The following is a 26,917-nucleotide window of genomic DNA, read 5'->3' on the forward strand; positions in this document are numbered from 1 at the left end:
GTAAAGGTGTGCACTAGGCTGTTATGTAAGTATAACATATCACTGGGTTTTAATACATAGTTTACAAACCCCACATAACCTGAATAAAGGTTCATTACACGTTGATATAATAGGCACTGTCTGTGTTGACAGAATGCCCACGAGGCTACCACTGGATTTAACTGATGTGTTGATGATGTTTTATGTTTTTTGCTCCTAAATTGTTTTTTCTAGTAGTATAGTTTTATCCACATTGCTGTGAAAAGATGTGTTGTCCAACTGTAGATTCATTATAAATACAACATAAATTGTATATGCCCTATCAACCCTAATCTGCTTGAATGGCTGAATGCATGAATAAGATACCTAAGAACAGGATGACAATGATACAGGAAAATAGGAGACTACAGTAGATGACGGATTCCATTTGTCATTCTATAGACTATAGGTTACACTATATTGTAAATGCAGTCAGTGTGAAACAAGAAATCATAGTTCCAAAATTGTAAATATTAATTAATGCAACTAATTATTTTTTATATATTTATTTAGATTCAAAGAACTATGAACAACACAGCACATCTTCTCCAGGTAGTCATCTTTTTGGAGCACATATTAAGAGACTTGCTAGGTTTTGAATTTGGATCATCATTTGAGGATGTGTCAACTCTCCAGGGGGGAATTCAATTGGCCGTGTTAAGAATAAAAGTAACGCAGCCTGTGCATTATTACCATTATTATGGTAATAATGTGCTTTATTACTGTTATTACGGTAATAATGCGCTTTATTACCGTTATTACGGTAGTTTCAACGCCGGCTTTTTGCTCACAGCTCCCTGACCTGTACACAGAAAGACGGGTTAAAACTACCGTAATAACGGTAATAGCTTTAACGACGCAGAAATTCGAGGGGAATTGAATTCCCCCCCAGGAGTCCGACATCAGGGAAGTAACTTGTTCTACTGATTATGCTTTTGAAATATGTTTGTCAAACTGTAAGAAATGTCATTATAGTTCGACTTTTTACTCTGAAAGGGGAAGACGTTAGTTGCTTTACCGCCATCTTGTTTTTGAATACTTACAAAAATACAAAATACATTTTTAGATTTTATTCTGCTTTTGATTAAGTCAGCAGAATGTTATATGGGGCGTGTGTGTAAATTAGGGATGCAGATATCAGGCGTAATAGTCTCAGACAAAGTTGACAGACTGAAAGATGAGCAGAGATATACATTTTAAAGATAACTGTTTAATATTAAGGAAACACAAATTGTACAGATAGTAGTCTAACTAAACATATCATGTCACAATGACTTTGTAAATTGCACAGAGACACAGTTGTTTAAGAAAATATAAGAAGCTAGTAATATGCTTTTATTCTTTTTCATTCAGTCAACCAACTTGGATGCTGAATTCATGCTGATTTAATTGCCTGTTATACTCTGCTGTTGCTGTGCCTCAGAAGATAATAAAGTTTCATAAAAGATTTCATCCATTTTTATTATTCAAGTTTAAGACAGTTTACGTTTCACTTTACGTAACATTGACCTCCGCTCACAAACTAAGCTCTTTAACATACAGTTTAATATTAAGGCACTCAGTTCGTCCATTCTTGTATCTAATCTTCATATAAAGCATCATTGCAGCTAGGCAACACCAGTCTGAAAGAAAACACACATAGTATATAATGTTTAATGGGGAAAATGTGATTGAAAACAGTCAATCAGAGCAAAGAGTCTCTATTGTCTTAGAAATGGACTTTCCAAAGTGGCAGTCATCATAGACTGGCAAGAAATGCTGTAAATTGTAGTTTCCTAACAACTGGAAAGCTTAATCCAACTCTGCAATATGAACATAAAGACAAATACTGTAGAATTCTGAAAGAATCAGTTTAGGACCTGCATACGATGTGGTGTCCTTTCACGCTGGGATGCAGGCTTAAATGTGCTGATCAAAATATGAACTAATACCTCATGTTTTCATTTTGCTAGTTACACACAGATATACAGTGTTAAGGATAAGCACTGACAACAACTGTCTTTTAATTCTAAAAGATTATTTTTTCTCACTATTTTTTCTCTGATTTAGCTTTTTAGGTCTTTGCATAATTTTCAAAAAAAATCAGCTTAAGTGAAACCAGAAAAAATATTTTTTGATGTTTTAGTAGAGAATTAAACTTTTTTTAATTGTACATTTTTTGCACCGATTAGAAGAAGGCTAATGCATTTATCACAGCCTGTCAATAGTTTTTTCTTGCTAATCATTAACATAAAATAATAATAAAGGTAATTCTACCTTTCATAATAATTGCATGAAGCTTATGATTTTCAGAAAAATATATATGAAATTCTCATATCTGCAAACTTTAACTACTGACTACAAACCTGTAAATGTTTTCTGAATATATATTCCTTACAAGAGAAGACCGTAAATCAATCTCATTAGAGTTTATGATTAATTGGGTAAGTTGGAGGAATTTCCCACCCTTTTCTACATTAGTGGGTGTCCTGTCTCTGGACACCTGCTATTTGTGCATTGCATTTGTTTCCCTGTAGATACTTGAACTAAGGATCTTTGTTGGAGAATGGCAAAAGAGGAGGGGTCAGGCACGCTGATGGAAATGACAGCTTGCTCCTGAGTGGATGAGTGCTGCAGCCAACCAATCATGATCATTTCTACAACGTGTTAAATCCTTTTAGGCAGTGCGCCTGCAGAGATCCACAGTTCAAGTGTTTTGGACTCCTCAAATCTGGAAAACACCTTTACTTCATGGGAAATAATGACTCATTATTTGCATATTGTGTTAATGAAGCAGAGTTTATTGCAAGCATAATTGATTGAACTTGTCACTAAGAATGGCAATAGCACCACCTAAAGGGTCATCATTTAAAAAATATTTTATTTCACAGCACATATTATTCCACATATTATCAAGTATAGCATTCACTCACTTTTCTTTTTCTCAAACACGTGCCGCAGATCATTCCGAAGAGCCCATTAATGACTTGAATTACACACAGAATAGTTTCAATGGCGCCGATCCCCAACAGAATGGAGAATAAGACAACATTCCACAGCACAACTTTCTGGGGTTCCTTGCAAATGCTCCAAGTGTTTTGATTAAACAGATAATTGTCCCTGTAGTGCAGAGGTATGTTCGGTTAGATATTACATATAAATAAATGAGATTATGATAAAAGCGTTAAGTTACAACACTAAAAACAAGAAACACATTATCTGAAATGCAGCATAATCGGATTAAGTAATACTACATACTTTGTGATGTAATATTAAACCATAAAGTGATAACTATTTTTAAAAAAAATTATGATATGCACTTTCCAGAACATCAGTAGCGGGCACAATAATGAGCTTAGCTTTTGTGGTAGAGAGTTTGTGCATGTACCACAAACACTGTGTTATACTCATAGTAAATAAAAATAAAATGCTACTTAGCTCTTCATAACAGTGGAGTAACTGAACTGCTTGGATACGGAGGCCCGGAGTGGTGGGGCACAGAAACCAAGGATTCTTAGTGTGGTTGGTGAGGAAGTGGAGTAGGATTGTGGAGAAGTAGGCATGAAACAAACATATCACGAGAGGTAGGAAAAGCATGTATAATATTATAAATTATAAAATGATCAACTAGTGGTATGTAACTATGCAAAAGAGAGAGGCACAGAGGAAGTGGAATAAATGGAAGGTGCAAGAGATGATGTGGGAGAGTGAGGTTGGGTAAGGATTGATCTAGTGAGAGAGTGTAGGAAATTAATATGTAGATTTCTGGATATGTGTGATAGAACAAAGGGTTGGAGATGTGGCCACAAAATCACTGTCTCTATTGTGTGTAGGCAGAAAGTCCACTTCAAATTAGAAATATTTCCAAAAGAGAAGATGTGATAAAGTCTTAAAAATTAAAAAAAAAGATTGTGCTTGCTAATGTAATGCCCCCTTGTTGCGTTATAGTAAACTTCGCACCCCAGTGACTGCAAGCGGGGGTCACCAAGGGGTAGAGTAAGATGTTTGTAAAAAGACCAGTGACTCAGGATGGTTGCTATGCTGACAACCCACACCAGCCTGCTAGAGACTGAAAAGAAGAAGTAGGGGCTGTAAAAAAAATTGCGGGAAAAAGGAGAGAAAAAATAAGCAACAGAGGGAGAGCAGAGGCAGAGAAAAGAGGTGATGTAACAGTCGGGGACCTGGGACAGTGGGGATCCTGGACTCTCCCGCTATTGCCATGAGGCGCAAGAAGCGTGACTGCAGAAAGGGGCAAGTATTGTGTACCCTGAATGGAGAGTCAAAAGAGCAGAAACCCCTGGAGAGAAGGGGGGGTTGCAGCAAGTAAGGCATATAAGAAAAGAGACCCTAGAGAGAGGATTGTAGCAAAGAGAGGCAATTGTGGGAAATCCAGGAGGGGCAGAGAGAACACTAGAGAAGAGTGTTATAGCCTAAGGGATTTTACCCCTGCAGACCAGGCTGAGAGTGCACAGAAAAAAGTGTCAGAGCCAAGGGGCTGAGAGTACACAGAAAAAAGTGTCAGAGTCCAGGGCTGAGAGTACACTGAGAAAACTGTTAGAGCCCAGGGGCTGAGAGTACACAGAGAAAAGTGTCAGAGCCAGGTGCTGAGAGTAGTCAAGAGCAGAGACTCCTGGAGACAGGATTTTATCAAAGAGAGGAAGTTGTGGTAGACCCCAAGAGGGCCAGAAAGAACACTAGAGTTTTATAGCCACAGGGATTTTAAACTTGCAGACTATGCTGAGAGTACACTGCAGAGAGAGTGTCAGAGCCTAAGCTGACAGCTAAACAGAAAAAGAGTCAGAGTTGCATATGTTTGTTGGAGATAAGCTGCACTGTGATTCCTGCATATGTATACTGGAAGCAGAGAGAGACTGAACTGTGAGTAGCTGTGGAGCTACTGTGCCCAGGTTAACCTGTTCTGTACTGTGACAACATCAGCAATTTAAGGTGTGTGCAGGAGGAGTAAGGAAATATACTTGCAGCCATATTCCTATTGCCAATTTACGAACTGTACTGGAGAGAGTAAGGATTTTTATATTGTTTTTTTATTTCTTTGAAACCAAGTATTGCGCTGGAGTGTAAAATGTATTTAAATAAAAGAGTTCAGTTTGTGATAAAGATGGTCTGGCGCCCAAATTAATGTGACCTTTATTGCATTGTACTGAAAAGTGACATCACCTATGTCCCATCACCTACAAGGAGACTTTGCAAAAAAAAATACCTGCATGTGCAGGGACCCTCTGGTCATTTACACCCATGTCCAGTGGTCGAAGTGTAAATTTAGAAGTGACGGTATGAAAATTTTGAAGTGGTGGTATAAAAAATGAAATGGAAATGTAAGTGAATGGAATTCAATAGGTTTACAATGAAGGCAGAAGGAGAAGTAGCGACACACCATCATATACACCCCCACTTCGACCACTGCCCATGCCCATGTGCTATCCAGGGCTTGAGAAGGAGGCGCACTGCAAAACCTGTGCACCTCACACTACACCCTGGGCCGGGGGCTTACACTAAAATGACAAAAAAATGCGTTTGCAGCATAATCTCAATCCTTGCAACCAACACCACCACTCCCCTTCTTAATACCAGCATACAAGAAGTCAGCAGTCTATAAGGAGAAAACTGGAAATTAACCATGACACCAGAGAATGGTCTATTCTAAATAAAAACTGTAACTACAGCCTATTGTTCTGTGAAAGTTGGGCTCAGGATAGCCAGACAACAATATTCATAACTAGTGCATTTTCTTTTACAAAACAAACAACTATAAACTAAAAAATCTATTAATTTTAATAATTTTGGAAAAAAAATCTGCCGTGGCTTCTATGATGCTCAGGCGTGTCACTTACTCAGTTTCATTCCTGAAAGGGTATATGTATTCTCCATCTCCTGTGTCACATAGAGGTCCTTTGACTAAACCCAATGCAGAGATGACCACACAGTACGCTCCTCCAATGGCACCCAGCGCAGCCAGAATGACAGACAGGAACATCTGGCAAACAACAAACAGACAGACAGGTCACCCCTTTCTTATGCACTGTGCAGATAGAGGCATCATGTACAGCAGCAAAACCATATTAATTATTCTTATCTTCACTAGCCTTATGTGTGCATTTTTTGGCTAGAAATCCATTTTTTCTTAAAACTAAATTACAAAAGATTTAAAAATATAAGAGAACCTCGCAATCCTAGCAAATAATTGAAACAAATAAGCAGGTACAGTATAGAATGGGTTTGGGAGTACCACAAGGTTCAGTCCTAGGTCCTCTGTTCTTCTCTATCAATACCACTACTCTTGGAAAACAATAAGCTGCTTTGTATTTCAGCATCATCTCCATGTGGGTAATATCCAAATGTATCTCTCTGAATATCTCGCCATCTGTGTTTGCCCGTGTTACTGAAAGTCTTTCTGCCGTTTCATCTTGGATGTTCTCTCGTCAACTCAACCTCAATCTTTCAAAAACAGAGCTAATAATATTTCCACCAGCCAACAGAAGTAACGTACCTGACAGTTACTGTGAAAAAACTCTTCTGCCAGGACCCCCAGTACAAGACCAGGTCAGATTGGAGGACTTTATGTGTGTATCTTTTCCCAAAGTTATGTGCAAAGAAGTTAAGGGGGAAAATCACCCCTGAAAGGGGTATGTGCCATTCCCCTAGGAGTCTAGTGGATGAGAAAGGACTCCAAAACAGGCCTCACCCACCTTGTCCCAAGCCTACTTTAGGATAGATGAAGACTATTTCCAGTTGATGAGTTGGGTTTTAAAGAGTTTGTGCGAGATATATGCCAAAACAGCTCACAGACGAGCACAAACAGAAGAGTTTGGACGTCTGCAAACAAAATTTGGACCAATACTCTAAGGAAGATGAAAGTTTCTTAAAAATAATCATTATTGGTGACAAACCATGGATTCATCACTATGAGCCTGAGAGTAAACGACAGAGTATGGAATGGAAACATCCTCAATCACCAACCAAGATAAAGTTCAAAAGTCAACCATCATCTGGAAAATTGATGCTTACAGTTCTCTGGGATTCTCAAGGTATTGGAACATTATCAGGAAAAAGGTTCAACAATCAACAGTGTTCGTTATAGTGAGATGCTCACTGAAGAACTGTAGCCTAAAATTCAAACAAAAGGCAGAGGACTACTATCCAGGGGTGTTGTGTTATTGCATGCCAATGCACGTCTGCGCAAAGCTGCTCATACTGTTGACTCCAAAAGCTTAATTTGAGGTGTTAAAGCATCCTCTTTATAGTCCTGATCTTGCCTCATCGAACTATCACCTATTTGGACTTCTGAAAGAAGCCCTAAGAGGATGAAGATTCAGTCTGATGAAGAGGTGAAGACAGTGGTGCATTCGTGGCTCGCATAAAATATTTTTTAATAAGGGAATACGAAACCTTCTTGACAGATGGACAAAGTGTATTGTAAAGCAGGGAGATTCTGTTGAAAAATAATGTATTTGTCTTTTCTGAAAGTTGATTAAATTCTACAGTCAGAGTCCGGATAATTTTTGACTCACTCTTGTAGATGAGGAGATTAACTTCCCTAGTGTCTGCATTGTGGGAGGACCTGAGCCCAGTGTACTAGCTACTCCCTGTATAGTGACCTCAATGGGATTGTCAAGGGGAAGTGGGACACAGATGCAAAGACTTATGACCATCCCGGAAAAAAACATTTCCTGCCTGAGACTATCCACTACAACCAGAATACTACCAGCTCTTGAGTGTGCATCCTGAGATGGAGTATCTGGACACAGTGGGAGTGATGCTGCGGATGCTGCAGAGAGTTGGGAATGTGAGCTTGATGGACAATTCTAGAGAATCTGGGTATGTGAGCATAGGTATTATGCACTTGCCTGTGTCCTGAGTGTAGCTGATGATGGGTGAAGGTGAATCAATACCCAGTATGAGTGAGAAACCTGAGGTGACTGCAGCAGTGTGGTTAGAGTAAAATCAAGTATCCTAATGTCCAAGTAACTAAGTGAACTGTTCTAGAGAGTAATGTTTGGAGATGTAAATATAGACAATTATTATCTTTTGTTATGAATCCCCAACATACTATGTAGTGTGGCACATTCAGGGGTCCATGAAATAAATAAATTACGTGCAATGTCGTGAAACAGAAGTTAAAGATGTAACCTGGACAAATGACCTTACAAGATGTTTTGGAAATACTTGATGCATAGGGAGGCGGACTAACAATTGTAACTGTTGGCAAGGAAAGTGTATGCTACTGTAAGGTATTATCAGCCACCAATACTACAACTTCCATTGGTGACTGGCATTTATGTTCAGCTATTGGTGGCGTGGTACAGTTGGATGGAAGAGAGATAGTGGAAGATGGAGACATGAAAGATGAACTACTCATTGTAGAAAACTAAAGACAGTCGACTGCTGACAACCATGACTGTCCTTCACCATTTATCATAACCAACCCTCCTTCCTGCTCTGGTTCAGAGGAAAGATTTTGTGTTTCACAGGCTCTCCATTTAGTTGTTTGGTTAATGACATCAAAGTCAAGAGCTCTTCCTTCGCCGCGGTCTTTCTAGAATTGGTGTCAAACAGTGAGCGATTGTGTTGCATATCCTTCAGTGTTGTCCTTGACAGTCTTGGGCTTGTTGACACATCCTTCTGCCCTCACTTTGTGGGAACCCGTCAGCTCGGAACAACTTTCTGCCCGGTGTTTATCTTTGGTATTCTGCTTGTTGCTGGACACGAAGTCAAGAACGTTCGAAGATAAGTAACTCCTCGACACAAGCCTGTCCTTGGTGTGATGACACTACTCAGCACCGCCATGTAATTTTCCACTCTCTTCACTAACTTCATCCACTTTAATATTTGTCAGAAGGTAATAATGTGGGCACAGAGCTGACCTAAAGTGCAGCCATCCACATAACCAGTATTATCAAACCTGCATGAGCCCTGACTTGTTGAAACCCGAGACAAGAGTGCCTGAGCTAGAACCTGTGGCCAAATACACTTTAAGGGAAACGTACCTACACCACCGACCAGGAAAGCAGGGGGCTACACAAGTTATTCAAAAAGTTCAAACACATCCTTTTGTTACACATTTAAAAAAATGTATTATTACAACGGTCATTGCTTTCTTACCCCACATCTGTTTGCGCAGCATCCCTCTCCCCCGGCACCCAGCATCATAAATGCTGGCAGGAACGCCTGCGGGTGAAATCAGTGAAATTATTGTACTTTTAAGGATCTTTCAAGGATCAATAAGCTCCACACTGCTCAGCCCCCCAAATGGGAATGCAAACACACACACACACACACACACACACAAAAATAATAATAATAGCGTGGACACAGACAAAGAAAGGATAGAGAAGAGATTGCCACCAATAAAAATACACCTTGTTACCAATATATACAAATACAATCAGATTTATCAATTACTTTTTTCAGAGAATTATGCTAATCAAGGATATAGTTCCAACATTACTGTGCCACAAGTTAAAACAAAAACATCAATTCTTTGGATGAAATGCACTGAAAAACAATTTAATGTGCAAGTAACAGACTTAAGTCCCCTCATAAAAAACAGACAGCTGTCATAAAGGTTTCAGAGACATATAGCAGTAGACAAAATGCTCATTGGCATGCAGTACCCGTGATTTGACACCAAGGAGCAGTGTAGATTATAGAAGAGTCCAAATATGTAGTAATGTACCAATGTTGGAAGTATATCCTTGATTATGTATATTTCTGCTTAAAGCAAACCTGACACCTCTGTGCAAAGCTTGTTGCAGGAAATAAGCACTCCTCATTTTGTTAATTGCACATATTGCAGGCTGCAATATGTGCAATTAACAAAATGAGGACATCACACACCTGCCAGCGGCATTGACTATCATGCTGGTCTGTTTAACATGTTAGCCAGGTCCCTTAATATGCAAATTGCTGGATCCACAAAGCTTCTTTATATGTAATATATATATATATATATATATATATATATATATATATATATATATATATATATATATATATATATTATATATATATATATATATATATATATATATATAAATAAATACAGTTCAGTTTATACTGCGTGGAGTTATCCACATTTTTTTCAGTCCAGTGCAGTTGTGCCCCTGTGAATATTGGGGAACATATGACGGGCAGTCAGCTGATTGAGATTTACCAGCTGTTTGTTTTTCATGAAGTTTTGTGTTCGGGATAATTTACCATCATAAACATTGACCATCCGATATAAACAGTTGTTGCTGTGTGAAAAGTACAGTCTTCAATCTTGGATGGGGAAATTCCTTGGAGCTTATAAATAACTTTTATTTCAAGTGACAAAACAGTGTGTTAAATTCACACATCTTTTGACACTAACTTCAGTTAGTTTGAGCTTACATCCATGTGACTAATTAGAATCTTTTCAACAATTATATTGAAAATATATGGGATTTGCTGGAGATAGCGTTCAATGTTAAAATTCATGCTTTAAACTAACTAAGATAGTCACATGATTTATTTTAAATGTACTGTTTTATATTGTGGGAACGACTGTTGTTATTAATAATTGGACTTCATTTTAGATTATATTTCTTTTCTCTCATCATTGCATAATTTTATGTCTAAGGGCTAGATTTACTAAACTGTGGGTTTGAAAAAGTGGAGATGTTGCCTATAGCAACCAATCAGATTCTAGTTATCATTTATTTAGTACATTCTACAAAATGACAGCTAGAATCTGATTGGTTGCTATAGGCAACATCTCCACTTTCTCAAACCCGCAGTTTAGTAAATAAACCCCTTAGAGTCAGTGAGCGCCTTTTGTTTTAATTTGTATATTTTACTATAGGTGGTCACAGAGCCTCTCGGGGCAGTCATTTCTCTTATACATTCTTGATTGATATTGGACTTTTCAGTAGGTAGCGCCCTATTCAGTTATATGTGATTTATTTAATATAATATTACATATACTTTTTTTTCTTATATGTTTAACAAGTAATACAATATCAGTTGGTGATCTATGAACTATAACTGTCATCATTAATTGGAAATTAATTGGAGATAGAGAAGGAGAAAATTGATGATTACCAAATTTACAAGTTAGAAAGTATTTTTGTTTTCTTACCAATAATCCAGCACCAACAATTCCATGGAAAAACCAGACAAAGTCTGTTATCTGTTCCACCTCTAAAATCTTTCCATTTGGGAAGTACAGTAGCAGATTTGCAACGATGGCGAGGATCCCCAGCGGGAAGAGAAGTTTCCCAATAATTTTTGAACATTTCCCGGTACACATTGTCTTGAGAAACTGTAATGATAAACAGTTATATACTGAGAATGTTTGAGTGAGGTTATTGCAAATCATACTCTAGTATAGGTGACCTGTAGACCAACCCACAACTAAATCACGTTTCTACTAAAATACTTTCAATACGAAAATATCTGTACTATGACAATATGTTGCGCATGTTAAGAAACTACATCTAGGGGTATATTTACTAAACCTCTGGTTTGAAAAAGTGGAGATGTTGCCTATAGCAACCAATCATATTCTAGTTATCATTTATTCAAAGTTCACTTCTTTGCTTTACTTTCCTTAATGAATCAGGCCCATTGTGTATGAACAGTATACATTAAGAACATCCTAATTTCTATATATATAATGTAAAAATAAAAATGCAAAAAAATATTTTTGTTAAAGCACATATTGGTATTAATGATTATAGTATTATTCGTTGTTCATTTATTTGCTAAAATAATTTTTTTAAAATGCATTCTTATTTGATTTTACATTTGACTGTTAACATACGTCACCTGATGTTAAGAAAGAGCGTACTTAATGGAAATGCATCTCAACATCCACACAGACTTCAATACAGGCAGAATTTCGCTTAGGTTCTGTGCTCTTTTTATAAACGCAAGTTGTGTGAAAGTTGCGTTCAAGTATGAATCCAGCCCATTATATTTTTATGCGTGCACTTTTTGGTTTTATGTATTGGGAACCTACAACTGAGTTGGTCCACTAAGGAAAATCTGTACCAATGACCGCATCGCAACTATTGCATTGATGAAAAGTTTATCCATCTATTATTCAAAGCTTACACATTTACATTTTTTCACAATACTGATTTTTTTTTAATAAAATGTTGCACACTATATTTGTTTTTTCTTTCTCCCCTACATTCCAACTTGCACTGAGGAACTTTTCTGTATTTGATCTTGACATGGAAAACCTGTGCATGTTTACGGAAAGAATAGATCATGCAATGCTTACCTACATGCCACCGTCCGTTCCTAACTCTACGTCTAGGGTTGTAGCAGGGTCCTCCAGGACTCTGGGTCTCAGTGCAGTTGTTACCATTACTAATCCTGTTGCTTTGCAACTGACTGCAGTTAATGTAACTCAGAGCAACCAAATGAAAGAGAATAAATACCCAGGCTGCTATGTCTCTTCTAAACTGAAACTCAGAGGTACCATTCTCATATTAGTAAATATACAGGGCCTGATTCATTAACAAACGCAAAACGACCGTAAATCGTTTTTTTTAAAAAAATAAAAAATAAAATAATGTAAGTACATCCAGTATATGCACATCTGTATTCAACAATGAGTGGATCTGAAGACACATCTGTTTATGAATAGGAGTCTAGATGCGCTCTGCTCCTCTAACAGACAATACACTACAGGATAGGTCTAATATATATGTGGTATATAAACTCCCAAAACAACTTATACCAGTGAATAAGAATCTTGCTGGAGTTTGCATTTCTAAGCAGAGATTGAAGGGCAGACGATTATATAGCTTGTGTTGGGAGCTTTGTCTGCGCCGGCTGAAGGAGACGTAGAGCGAGGGATTGAGAAAGGAGGACCGATCAGGTGGCCTCCTGTGTCTGAGAGTGCATCGGAGAAGAAGGAACTACAAGGACTGTTTGAATTTATATCCCAGGATTTGGGTAAACTGAAAGCGTTTGATCGACTGTACTTTTCACCGTTTGCTAAATTGTTAAACTCCTTGCAGTGTCCCCTAAGACTATTTGAGAGACGCTGGTTCGTTAGCTGATTAATGAAAGCTTATGCGCACTGAGAGAAATCAATACTCCTATAGAGTGTAAATTTGTATGAACCGAGACATGTCATGAATGGCTCTTTCTGAATATTGATACCTAAAGAATATATCTGCAGAAAGCTCATCTCACATACTGATATTAATTTATATTTTATCTGTTGTTTTGATTTACGAATTATGTGTTTTTATGTTTAATAAACATTCAGTCTTTTGGGAAATCAATCACCATTGATAAGCATAAATCATCTTCACGCCAACTTCCCTTGGTGCAGAATATACCAGTTATCTGTAAGTTATACTCTTAATTTTACCACTTTATTTTATCTGTTTTGCAACTTTTTATTTGTATGTCAGTTGTTTATTAATTGTTTTTTCTTTATATAACCTGTAAGCATTGTGCTTTTTGTATATTAAATAAAAACCTTAATAAGTGATGTCCTTATTGCTCTAAACCAGGGGTAGGCAACCTGCGGCTCTCCAGGTGTTGTGAAACTACAAGTCCCAGCATGCTTTGCCAGTAGATAACCAGCAGATAAGTGGCAAGGCATGCTGGGACTTGTAGTTTCACAACACCTGGAGAGCCGCAGGTTGCCTACCTCTGCTCTAAACTAATTCACTGCCTGTCTAGAAGAGAAAGATTGCTTGATCATGTTAAACCTAAGGTCATACTTGCCTACTTTCGGCATGTGTAGTCCAGGAGAGGGGCGTGACTAAAGGGTGGGAGGGGGCGGGGCGCGGCCAAATGGTTCATTTTGGCCCAACAATGCGACGGAAATGCCTTTTTGTTGCAGGGGGGCGAGGTCAAAATGACGTGATTCAAGATATAAAATCAGGGAGCAGCCAGAGCGGACTGTTCATGACAATAAGCGCTGCGGAATTTGCTGGCGTTATATAAATAGTTGTTGATGATGATGATTTGCATATTTCGATATATTGCAGCTTGTATCCATTTGTGAATTCTGCCAATTGTGATTGTTTCACTGATTTACATAAGGGGTTAGAGCGCTGTCAATATGCTTTGTCTTTTGGATTTTTTTTTCTTTTAAGCAAAGATGAGTAACTATGTGGGGGAGCCTTTATTTAAATGTTTTCACCAAAAATCACAAGAATGTTTCATCTATGATTAACGTGTTACAAAATAGTTACATTCCTGAACTCAGGAGAATGATGTCAGACTCTGGCTGGGGGACATCTGCTCTGCGCTATGTAAACCTTTTCTCTACTTACAAACAGGATCCGTTCAAAGGGCAAATGTAAAAATGAAACTATGGCAACTGTACTGTTGCTTATGACAGCCCTATGTCATTGGAGTTTAACCCTTTTTCCTTTCTATCTTTTTCTGTTTAATAGTTTACTAGCAAAAAAAAGTAGCTAACATTTTTTTATTTGCATTGTGACTTCTTATTTTGTACTTAACAAGAAAAATAATACCCCCCCACAGTCAAACTGGGTATGAAAAATAATATAAAATTATTGATACAAGGGCCTATAAGATTTATACACAAGCACTACATACATAAACATTATATATGTCATGATAGAGAATTAGAATGAGGAATATTTTAAAATAAAGACAAAACAAAAATAAAATAAAAGGGATATTCACTAATAGATGAAGCAAGTTCTGGTAAGCAAAAAAAATAATTAGATACAGTGAATAAAGAATAAATACAGGTACCAGGCACTTGTCTTGTGTATCAGCAATACTGGAGATAGTCCAAGAATCCCAAGGTTTTTCAGATTTCTTAATCGAGTGTCTACAACAGAGCCGCCGAGAGGGGGGGGGGGAGAGGGTACTAATTACCCGGGCCTGGGCATGCCAGGGGACCCGGCCCGGGCCCTAGCGCTGACAATTTTTTTTTATTTTTTTTATTTTTTTTCAAAACTAATTTTTTTTTATGTTGTTTTTATTTTTTATTTTTTGCAGGGGGGGGGATGGTTGGGGGGCTCGGTCATTGGTGGGGGGAGCAGGGTAGTTAAAAATAAATAAACATACTGACGTGATCGCGGCGCCGGGGTCCCTCCACCCTGCTCCTCTCTGCTCCATTCAGACTGAATGCCAGGCGTGACGTCATCATGTCACGCCCAGCATTCAGTCTGAATTGAGCAGAGAGGACCAAGAAAGAAGAGAGAAGAAAAGGAAAAAGGTAAGTAAAGGGAGGAAAACGGGCGGGGGGGAGGACATGGCACAGTGGGGTTAAAAAACGAGGGGGGGCAGCATGACACAGAGGGGTTAAAAAATGAGGGGGGAATACTCCCCCTTATAGTCGAGCATACTCGACTATAAGGGGGGCCCCATGAGTTTGTTGTACCGGGGCCCTGAATTCCTCTTGGCAGCCCTGGTCTACAGGTATAGGTGAATTGTTCATGACCTACAGACTCATTAACTAAAGCTGCCCAAGTTCTAGCAATAATAACTTTAGCAAGAGTTAGACTAAGTAAAGGCTTATTGGAAAAGAATAGAACCCTTTTTCTTAAAACAGCGTGCCAGTGTTGCATTATACTCTGACTCCAACTGTCAGTGTTCCATTGTATTGGGACCACAACTGTCAGTGTTGCATTATACTGGGGCCACAACTGTCAGATTTGCATTGTACTGGGAAAACAACTGTCAGTGTTTTCATTATACTGGGGCCACAACTGTCAGTGTTTTCATTATACTGTGGCCACAACTGTCAGTGTTCCATTGTACTGTCATTGTGTTTATGAGAGGGACTTTAAACTCTAAGCTCTAATGGGGCAGAGACTAACGTGAATAACTGCATATCCTCTGTACAGCGCTGCATAATATGATTGGTGCTATTTAAATAATCAAAGATAGCAATTACATTGTATATCTGACAATGAAGGGATCCCAAAACCAAAAATCGGTTTCAGCGACTATAAATAGGGCCCGACTCTCAGGTTGCAGAACTCTGCACTAAATGATAGCATACTATACTTTATTATTAAAACATGCAAATGATAATTATTATTCTTTACAAAGTGACAACATGTATCATGTTAGGTATCACTGTTTATTTTTGTGAGAAGACATTTCTGTAGGAAGACAGCCACATAACTGATCTAAAAAGAAGACATCTCTGCTGTCTACATGCCAACGTGCTTGCAACTGACAGGTGCAAATAAGAAGGGCATCAACAAAATCTTTTTTGGATTAGGCAGGAGGTAGCGGTAGTGCTAGACTGTAGGGGCTCAGGCAGATTGGGAGAATGTTGCAGAAACGGTAAGTTAAACATTGCATTTTATCTTAACATACTGAACTCTACCCAATACTACATGTTACATTTTGGGAAATCCAGGGCTCCAGGGCTTTCCAGTGTTAGATGACATGACAGATATTGCAATTCATGCTGTATAACAGGAATAGATAAGTAAAGAGACAGATGATTTGACCCCCAGTAAAACATAGGTCTGCTCCTCTTAATATTCCCCAATTAAAATCTGCCGGTTGCTTATAAAAGAATTTGTAAACATTGTTCTGTTTCCTTATGTCTTCATGTTCTAACCTATCAGCTTCTGTACAGCACTATGGCCCCTTAAACTCTGGTGTTTGATTAAAACACACAAGTCTGAACCACACGTAAAAATGCTTCTAAACGCTTTACATTTGTATGAATCAGATAAGCATTTGATATATGGTTCACATGTGGCTTATATGCACTAGATGGGTTTGCATGTGCTTGCAAATGAGTTGAGAACGCAAGCCGCATAGAGCTATTCTAATTAATTTCAATAGCCCATTCATTTAAATTGGGTTTCCAGCATGTGCTCAATATGTAAAAGTCAGGCATGGTCCCCGATCCAGTTCCTCCACGAGCCCCATTGCTAGACAGCCCAGGAGGGTTCCCACCAAAACAGTGGAATAGCAAGCATGGAGGCCCCTTGTAGAGGGAAAATCAGCATTAGGCTAGTCAGCCTGGTCTGCTCCCCGCTGTTATCAGGGAGATCAAGAGCGTTGGGCCCCCCGTTGCAGGGGAAATTAGTCCCCAGCTGGTTTGCATAGGGCTGGAGCCTTTATGGAGGGGAGAATCAAAAAACAGTGTGATGTCCCTCCCAGAGATAGCCAGCCCCGTGCTGATTCCTGGTTCCTGGTTGCCCTGGGCAGTAGCAGTTAGAATAATTTGCAAAATTGGGACCTCTGGAGTGGCATGATTGCCACGTCAGTTATCCCAGTATAATGGTAAGGAACACTAAGACCTAAATCTTCTTTATTTGTAATCCAATACTACTCTTCATGTGTTGTTGTAATCCATGTGAAATCTTCATAAATTGTAATCCACTTGAAGTTTTAATTTACATTCCAAGAGAAAAATCCACCGGAAATCTTCTTACATTGTAATTCTTATGAAATCTTCTTTATCCGTAATCCACATGAAAGTTTATTCTTTATTTGTGAACCACAGGAAATCAAAAATCATAACTGACACCACAAACTTTACTAGAAATCTCACCTCAGAATGACAGAAGAATTAATTGACTTGGGGTGTCATTAGCTACTCAGCCACAAGCAGTTTTCCATGTAAGCTTTGATATGGTTGGCTGTTAATGATGAGAGTTCCTGGGATTTCCTGCTTTCATAACACATCAGTAGAGATTCTATTGATGTGACAAAAAAAATGAACAATGCTGTGTAGCTCCAACCATGTCAATGACCCATTAATTTCAATTGCAAATTCTTGTCATTTTGTTTTTTACATGCAGTACACATTGAAATGATTAGAAAATACTGTCATTCTGAAACCCTGTGTCAGTGTGCCTTAATTCTCTAACACTGTGCAATTGTGCCATTATTCTGGAACCCTGTGTCAGTGTGCTATTATTCTGGAACCCTGTGTCAATGTTCTATTATTTTGGAACCCTGTGTCAATGTTCCATTATTCTGAAGCCCACAGTCACAGTTCCATTATTCTGGAACCCTGGGTCAGTGTGCCATTGTTCTGGAACCCTGTGTCAGTGTGCCATTATTCTGGAACCCTGTGTCAATGTTCCAATTTTCTGGAACCATGGTCACAGTTCCATTATTCTGGGACCCTGTGTCAATGTGCCATTATTTTGAAACACTTTGTCAATGTGCCATTATTCTGGAACCCTTTATCAGTGTGCCATCATTCTAGAATTCTATATTAGTATGCCATTATTCTTGAACCCTGTATCAGTGTACCATTGTCCTGAAACCCTTTGTCAGGGTACAGAAGTGAGGGGGCCCCAGCACTCACAACTCTGCTCTCAAATGAGCGCAGCAGAGGCCTCCTCTGAACACACGCTGGTCCAGGAGCCCCGGGAGACTATAGCAGCAATACAGAGCCACAACCAGAATTTTGCAATGGGGTCGGGTGATGCACTGTTCTGCCCCTGTTCAGATGGGTTGCACCTTTTACACCTATAGTATTTACTGTAACCTGGATCTAAACATAGCTGCCATCGAAGCTTTCATCAGGTTCAGGTTACCCTGGATCTGTTAGTGCCAAAGTGCAGGGGGAACCTACTCCAGCTCTTCGGCTGCTCTCTGTCCAACCAGCCTATTTGTCTTTGGGAAGACTCTGTTGACATCAAGATTGTGGCAACACAGCTTTACCATTTAATCTTATACATTGATTTAACCCAAGGTTTAGCTGAACACCGTGTTCCCGGGATTGGGTGGTCAGCAGTCTAAAAACAAAGTTACCTTGTGTGTTTATTGAGGTCACTATATTAAGTCAACATCTAATGGCTCAGAAAGAAAGCCAATCCTGTCTAACGTATATGCAAGGACATACCCCTGCATCAAATAAATGAAAGAATCAGCTATGCCCAAGTAAATTACCAAGTAAATTACATCCTCGGCGACTTCAACTTCCCCATGGACAATACCACCGACCCTGCTTCCAGCAAACTGCTCACCCTTTCTTCCTCCCTTGGTCTTACCCAGTGGACCTCCTCCTCCACCCACTGCTTTGGTCACTCCCTTGATCTTGTCTTCTCCTACTTATGCAGTCTCTCTGACTTCTCCATCTCTCCCTTTCCTCTATCCGATCACCATCTCCTCTCCTTCTCTCTCTCCTCCCCTCCTGCTCCCCTCCCCCTGCCAAAACCTAGTCTCTCCTTACGCAACCTCGACACTCTTAACCTTGCCTCTCTGTCCTCCTCTCTCGATACCCTCCTTTATCCCTCTACAATCTCACCCTCACCACTGCTCTGGATGCGGTCGCCCCTGCACACTCCGTCCACTCTCGCTGCTCCAAACCCCAACCCTGGCACTCCAAATTTACCCGCTTCCTCCAAAAATGCTCCCGTACCGCTGAACGCCACTGGAGAAAATCCCGCTCCCTGGCTGACTTCCTCCACTTTAAATTCATCCTTTCTTCCTACAGCTCTGCCCTCTCACTCGCTAAACAATCTTTCTTTAAGTCCCTAATCTTCTCCCAATCCTCTAACCCCTGCCGCCTCTTCGCCACCTTCAGCACTCTCCTGGCCCCACCCCCTCCTCCCACCCCCTCCTCCCTGACTGCCTCCGACTTCGCCTCCTTTTTCTCCTCGAAAATTGAGGCCATCCGACTTGAAATCTCCTCCTCCGCTCACTCGTCCACCCCCCCACTCTTCCGTCCCCCCCCTCTAGCCACCTTCCCTTCCACTCCTTCCGCCCCACCACAGGCGAGGAAGTCCACTCTCTCATCTCATCCCCCCCCCCTCTACCTGTCCCCTGGATCCCATCCCCTCCCACCTTCTTCGCTCCCTTTTCCCACCACCTGCTCCCACCTCGCTCACCTCTTTAATCTTTCCCTCTCCACCGGCATCTTCCCCTCCACCTTCAAACATGCTCTCGTATCCCCCATCCTTAAGAAACCTAATCTTGACCCCACTTCTCCCTCTAACTATCGCCCCATATCTCTTCTCCCCTTTACCTCTAAAATTCTCAAGAGGCTCGTCTGCAGCCGTCTCTCCTCCTACCTTTCTAAACACTCCCTCCTTGATCCTCTCCAGTCTGGTTTCCGTCCCCTTCACTCCACTGAAACTGCCCTGGCTAAAGTCACCAATGATCTCCTCTCTGCTAAAGCCAGGGGCCATTTCTCCCTTCTCATCCTCCTTTATCTCTCAGCAGCCTTCGACACCGTTGACCACCCACTCCTCCTCCACACCCTCCAGTCCTTTGGCCTCTCCAGCCCAGTCCTGTCTTGGTTCACGTCTTACCTCGCTGACCGATCCTTCTCCATCTCCGCCTCTGGGTCTCTATCCCCCCGTCCACCCTTCCAGTCGGGGTCCCTCAGGGCTCTGTTTTGGGACCCTTACTCTTCTCTCTATACACCTCTTCCTTGGGTGAACTTATCAGCTCCTATGGTCTCAACTACCACCTCTACGCTGACGACACTCAACTTTACATCTCCTCTCCTGATCTCTCTCCCTCCCTCCTCTCTAGGGTGTCCGCCTGCCTCTCTGCTATCACCTCCTGGATGTCCTCTCAATTCCTCAAACTTAACCTCGCCAAAACTGAACTCATAGTCTTTCCTTCCCCTCATGCCTCGCCCCCTTCTGACCTCTCTATCACTGTCAACAACACCTCTATCTCCCCTGTCCCCCAACTTCGCTGCCTCGGTGTCATCCTCAACTCCTCTCTCTCATTTGGTCCCCACATTCTCTCTCTTGCTAAATCCTGCCGCTTCCAGCTGTGGAACATCGCTCGCATCCAGCCTTTCCTCTCCCAAGATGCCACCAAATGTCTTATTCAGTCTCTGATCATCTCCCGCTTGGACTACTGCAACCTCCTCCTTACTGGCCTCCCCCTCTCTCATCTCACTCCCCTTCGATCTGTACTTAACGCAGCCGCTAGGCTTATCTTCCTTTCTCGCCGCTCCTCTTCTGTCTCCCCCCTCTACCTATCCCTTCACTGGCTCCCATTCCCCTACAGAATCCTGTTCAAGCTCCTTACTCTTAGATACAAGGCCCTCGCCAATGCCACTGCACCCTACATTTCCACCCTCCTCTCTATTCATGCTCCATCCCGCCCTCTCCGTTCTGCCAATGACTGTCACCTCTCTTCCCCCCTGATCACCTCCTCCCATGCGCGTATCCAAGACTTCGCCCGCGCTGCCCCCCTCCACTGGAACAAGCTCCCTCTCTCCATCAGAACCTCCCCTAATCTGTCCAGTTTCAAACGGACTTTAAAAACCCACCTTTTTCTTAAAGCCTTCCAATCTCCCACTTAACTTCCTACCTTTTCTTCTGCCTCTTTCCCCTTCTCTTATCCTCCATTCCTCCCTCTCTCCCCCGTGTCTCTCTGTCTGTCTACCCCACCCCTTAGATTGTACGCTCCTTTGAGCAGGGTCTTCTCTCCTCCTGTCTTCACCACTTTTAACTCTGCTCTCCAGCTACCTCTCCCTCCTCCTTGAGGACCCTCTTCCCCTTGTCCCCCCTTGCTCCCTCCTCCACCCTCTGGGGGTCTCCCTGTCACCCGGGCCCTCCCTCTTGGACTCTGTCTTGGAGGATCTTCCCCTCTCCCCTCCCCCGCCCCCCTAGCTGTGCTTTGAGCTCACTGAGTTACTGTGCTTATTGTTTACTGTACTGTGCTGTCTCACCTCGTATTGTAATTTCGTTTTTTGTCCCTGTATGGCGCTACGGACACCTAGTGGCGCCCTATAAATAAAAATTAATAATAATAATAATAATAAAGTTGGTAATTAAGATGCTGGATATGGCGCTATATCTAAAACATAAAACAATGGTGTCTGGAAAAACTGTCCTTTACTCGAGTCTCATGGGTGGGTATATACTCTTCTAAGCAACTTGGATTTTTATTGATTACTTTATTTGTTAAGTAAAACTGTGAACAGCCTCCACTGAGCATTTATTTTCAATAAACAGGTGGCTGGTATTGACCGAAACAGACACGTTGACACTTTAGACCCCCCACAGCACTTGTACACAGAGACATCTTTACTTTCATAAATAGGAAATCGTTTTCCCCGTTCTTACTGTATTAGCCTGTGTTTGTCTCTGCAAACATAGAAACAAGGCATTGATGGTTGTGTAACGGCACCTCCCCCCTCCCACCTATAACATGGATGGAAATCTGTCAGAGTAGAAAACAGCTAAACTGAGCACAGACCCATTATTGTCTATTTATACTTAGGTGTCTGGTTCGTTGGTGAACCCCTTCCTCTCCATTACTTGTTTGTATCAACTACTGTTCTCTCTAAGCAGAACAGAACTGCAATTAAACAGTTAAAATTAGACCCATTAGGAGAAAGGAATTTTACAAGATTGCACTTAACAGCAAATTATTAATGTTGTCAGGTTCGCATAAGGTTTAGCTTCTAACTTTTCTATTTATAAAAATGACACAGTGATCAGCTAACAGGTTTTGTTGAAAGCACACATTTCAGTTCACATGGTGTATTCCAAATAATAAGACTTTTCGGCAGACTGTCAGGGAGTACAGACAAGAAAATCAATCTGTTTAAAAATGAAATTTCTTACATTTGGACAAACCAGATCCATTTGCGACTTAAGCATGATTCAGACAAGAGCTGGTGAGTTAAAAAAAAGCTTCCCTTGCAAAATCAAATCAGAGTAAAGTGTACAGAAAGGGGTCAATAACACAACAGTCACCGTTACGTGACTAAATCCTAATAAATGTATACTCTAGTCCAGTTGTGGGCAAGAGGCCACACACGGGCCACCTGTGGCCCTCCGAGCCTTCACCTGCGACCCCCAGCTCCTTCCTGCTGTATTGTCAGATTTGTTTGTTACAGCTTGTAACACTTGTTTAAAATGCTGCTGATATGTTATTACAGATAGGTGTCTCTTTCTTCGATTAAATGTATTGTTTTAACTTAATACTGAGAATAAGGATGATATGTGGCCCTTTTTAAGGATAAAGTGCCGCCCCATGCGACCCCCGGGGTGTATCAGGTTGCCCATCACTGCTTTATCCCAAAAAGATGCTGGCACTGTGCATTAGTGAACCCGGGTTTCATAGCAGGTTGGTAGTGTGCAATGTGGATGGCAATGGATCCTTTTCAGTGTAGCCAGGTTTGGATCTTTGCAAGTCCACATTTCCCCAGCCTAGGCTTCAGAAGTGTAAGGCTGATTGAGGGTGTCTAACACTGTGGGGGACTGTAAAACTGCCTCCCTAAGGATTTGTTTCTATTAAGGCTAGATTAAGATTTGTAGGGTACCTGCCACTAAATCTTCATTTGCCTGAGAATGCCTGACGTTGACCATGGTGAGGGTGCAAATGCAGCGTTGCTAGGGGGCCAATAAGTTTCTGGGAGCCCTTTTGTGTGGGGGCCCCATGGCTAATGTCCTGGCTGTCTCGCCTATAATACAGCTCTGGTTTCAGTCCACTTCTGCAGAAATGAACTGTTAAAATCAGTTTATAAATTACATACAGAACAATAGGTATAGAATTGGAACAGGGGCAAGTTCAGTGCTTAATTTGCTCTCTAAAATTGCTCCAATTAGATTCACACGGGAAGTTATATTTTATCTAAGTATATCTAAACATTAGACAATAATGTATTTACCGCATACTACTGTATATAAATGACATGTTTCAAAGTGTTGTAAATGATTTCTTGATGAATAAATATTTACAGCACAGAGTAGGAAGCATTTTCCATTGCATTGTTTGGTGAACTGCCCAATTTATCAGAACCAGAAGTTGAGAGGAAAAACGGTCTTCCCTTCAAAATGATGGAAGATATTTACATGTACAGATCTGGAATTCACATACATTGTACACCACAATTAATGTATGTGTTCTATCCAATACACAGCATGGAAGGCTGTTTTTTTTTGTATAATAGTTTTAAACCCAATGTTTGCCATAGAGTGTAACAGTGATACCAGTGGTTTCACCTGTCTTATCTATGACGTAAGGCTGGGTACACACTACAGAATATTTCTCCAGATGCCATATCACTAACGATTTTATCAACAAAAGTCCCGATCAGCGTTCATGTGTACACACTATACACATTTTACACAATTTATATTCAGATATGTGCTCTTCATCTGTCATAACCATCAGCTGAAAACATGGTGACTCTGCACACTCCATAGAGATCTATGGACACTGCCGGTCCTGAGTGCATACACACTGCAGAATTGGAACGACATCGTTCCATCGTTGAACAAGATTTTTAGTCCGGTTTAAAAATCAAATGAAACGATACGATGAGCTTTGGAACGATAATCGTTCATTGTTGCAGCAAACACACTGATTCGAACGGTCATTTATCGTGTGATTGGCTCGATAATCAGCGGAAAACCCTGTAGTGTGTACCCAGCCTTAGATATATAAATATATATTTCAATGTTCTCTGTTTTTCTCCTCTAATAATCTGTCTGGAGCCATTGACTAGGTTTTTAAACTACAAAGTTAAAACGGGATTTCTATACGATCTTTAAAAATTTATAGACGGCCAATTTAAGTTCTCTGAATGTCTTGTGATACTTTACATGTGGGAAGTCTAGTGTAAATAAAAATGGAGGTGATTTAAATTAGGACAAATTACTGTATAATTCCTTCAGCATTACAAAGTAAATAAGGGAACCGAATAAGCCCACAGTAATGAGATAATGAAAGGTAGCCAAACACAGAAAAGTAAAAAAAGTTTTTTCATTAAAATGGAATGTATAATATCACATGGGTATCTGTTCATTTAAGTGGACAACAAAACAACAGGTGGCGTTGATATGAGAAGGGAATATAATGTTTCTGAGCACTTGTTCCTACAAATAAAACCATGGATGGAAGCTGTAGTTTTGTGATTTGTTTTATTCCAACAAGCCAAACAGCAATATTCTCCCCACCGCAACAGACTCTGAAAACTAGTGGTGTGCTCAAAAACATAATGCCACATTATTATATTAATTATTTTATATTATATTATATTATATTATATTATATTATATTATATTTGTAAATTATATTTTTAGATGTCCCACTTGACTGTCATACAATGGCACAGATACAGGTATGAAAGCATAAAATTAACAGCTTTGGAGCAAAATCCTTTCTTCGTTTTTATTATTGATAAAGGTTTATTGGAAACTAATTTGTTACACAATACACAATTTCTCTGCAGCTTTTAGGAAGAGACAGCAGTGTGTTATTTTTCTTGTGTGGACTGATAAGACCGGCAAGGGGTTTATAAGCACATGTCACAATATGGGGAGACCAAAAAGGGGTTTTAGTCTTCTAAATGAACAGAATGGGCCTGATTCTTAAGGAAAATAAGTAAAAAAAAAAATGAGTATGTTTTCTCCTGGACAAAACCATGTAAGGGGTGCAAAGTACTTTATTTTTACACTGACATTAAAAGTTGATCTAGGACATGCCCTACCCCAACTATAAATCTGCCATCACATTTTAAATGTACCTCCCCCTCCAATGCAACATGAAGGTGCAAAGTTACAAATTTTTATGCTTTCCTTTCCTTAATGAATCGGGCCCAATATCTTTGCTTCCCGGATGGTTGGCCTTACTGACAGTTACTTGCAAGAATCTTTGTCGGAATACCAGGCAAAAGGGATTGGGATTGACAAGAAGATGTTTAAAAGGTTGGTTTGGTTTAGGGCAAAATAACTACAATTACAACACATAGGAGTTAGGACCAATGCAAAATATTAGAGCAAATTTGCTCCTTGGCGAACAATGCTGTAATGCAAGGGAAATGCTGGCTGCTTTTGCATGTAGCACACTAATACTGGACATCTTTATTTTTACATTGCAATTTAGCTAGGCTACGCCACCTCCAACTATAACCCCCCCTGCCCAGGCAGTGCAAAATGGTTTTGCCAAGGTGCAAATTTGCTCATATTTTTGCTTTGCTCTTAATGAGACCCATAATGTCTTATTGTTTTATACTGTTTATCTCTAAGAATTTTGTTTGAGTTGCTCCTTAAGACCTTTAGATAAATCTTTAGTAAATCCTGTTTGAGATATTTAAAATATATGATATAATGAGGATTTTTTTTAAGGCAGGGAGCTGTTCTTCAGTTCTCTAAAGAGGTAGACTTTTTCTAATCGTTGTTATTTTTTTGTACCTCTGTATGTTCAACTTGTAGGTTGGTACTAAAATTGTGCTAATAATAATAATTGTAACGCAAGATAAAATGTTTAACACGTGTAGGGAAAAAAATGCACCCATGTCATTTCCCAACTTATAAACAAGATAACATTACATACCTGGTAAATTAGCAAAGAGGAATAATGGTGCAGAGGAGCCAATGGAGGTTAGATGAGAGGAATCAGAGAGGAGTGACAGGTCTGGTGCTAGACTCACGCCGGCACAGAACACGAAGTGACCAGTAGTACACAAACACTGACCTCCCTGGAAAAAATTTGGAAGGACTCTGAACTCCATCTCTAGTTTTCAGCTATTACAAATAACCCGTTATTGATTTTCCCAGCAGTGAATGTAGCACTGTTCTCCTTCTTTGTGTACCTACGTCTCACTAATTAACTAGCAACGCTGATGTCATTTTCAATTAACAATTCTGAAGAAGTACCAAAGGGCAGTATATGGTATCACTGTACAGTATACGGTCCTATAAGGTAAGGGAAAGCAAAAGAGCATTATTGACAAGATTTCTGGTCATTTCTGTCACTGCGGATGAGCGGGAAAACCAGAATTTTATATATAGCAAAAGTTGATATTTTTTAAACTCGTGAGTTAATCCAACATCAGCAATTTCTTTTTTACATTCAGCGCAGAATCAGGCACTAGACACAGTAGGCTTGTGCCGAGGGCTGTCAGAATATGAAAGTTCGCTTTTCCACTACACAGTGCAAACGTTTTTCACTTTCATGAGCAAATAAAAATTGAGAGAACCTGTAGAACAAAGGTGGGGATGAATTGTATAATATTACTATATTC

General features: G+C 40.1%; 1 protein-coding gene across 1 annotated transcript; it reads right to left on the reverse strand.

The window, feature by feature from the left end:
- Positions 1-508: 508 nt before the first annotated feature.
- On the reverse strand, positions 509-26,392 carry LOC142140817 (transmembrane 4 L6 family member 1-like). The gene is made up of 6 exons (XM_075198737.1): positions 26,227-26,392; positions 11,114-11,296; positions 9,118-9,183; positions 5,850-5,992; positions 2,931-3,117; positions 509-1,640 (listed from the first exon to the last, which is right to left on the reverse strand). Exons 2-6 carry the CDS (start codon positions 11,282-11,284, stop codon positions 1,626-1,628), a joined length of 582 nt encoding a protein of 193 aa, XP_075054838.1. The 5' UTR covers positions 11,285-11,296; positions 26,227-26,392; the 3' UTR covers positions 509-1,625.
- Between the last annotated feature and the right edge of the window lie 525 nt (positions 26,393-26,917).

The sequence above is a fragment of the Mixophyes fleayi genome, chromosome 2, assembly GCF_038048845.1.
Source record: "Mixophyes fleayi isolate aMixFle1 chromosome 2, aMixFle1.hap1, whole genome shotgun sequence".
Classification (NCBI taxonomy): Eukaryota; Metazoa; Chordata; class Amphibia; order Anura; family Limnodynastidae; genus Mixophyes; species Mixophyes fleayi.

Coding starts and splice junctions, on each gene's coding strand:
- LOC142140817 (XM_075198737.1), bottom strand. CDS start 11,284: ATGTGTACCGGGAAATGTTCAAAAATTATTGGGAAACTTCTCTTCCCG. Junction 5,993..9,117: donor GCTGCGCAAACAGATGTGGG/GTAAGAAAGCAA, acceptor GTTGTTTGCCAG/ATGTTCCTGTCTGTCATTCT. Junction 3,118..5,849: donor CCTTTCAGGAATGAAACTGA/GTAAGTGACACG, acceptor TCTGCACTACAG/GGACAATTATCTGTTTAATC.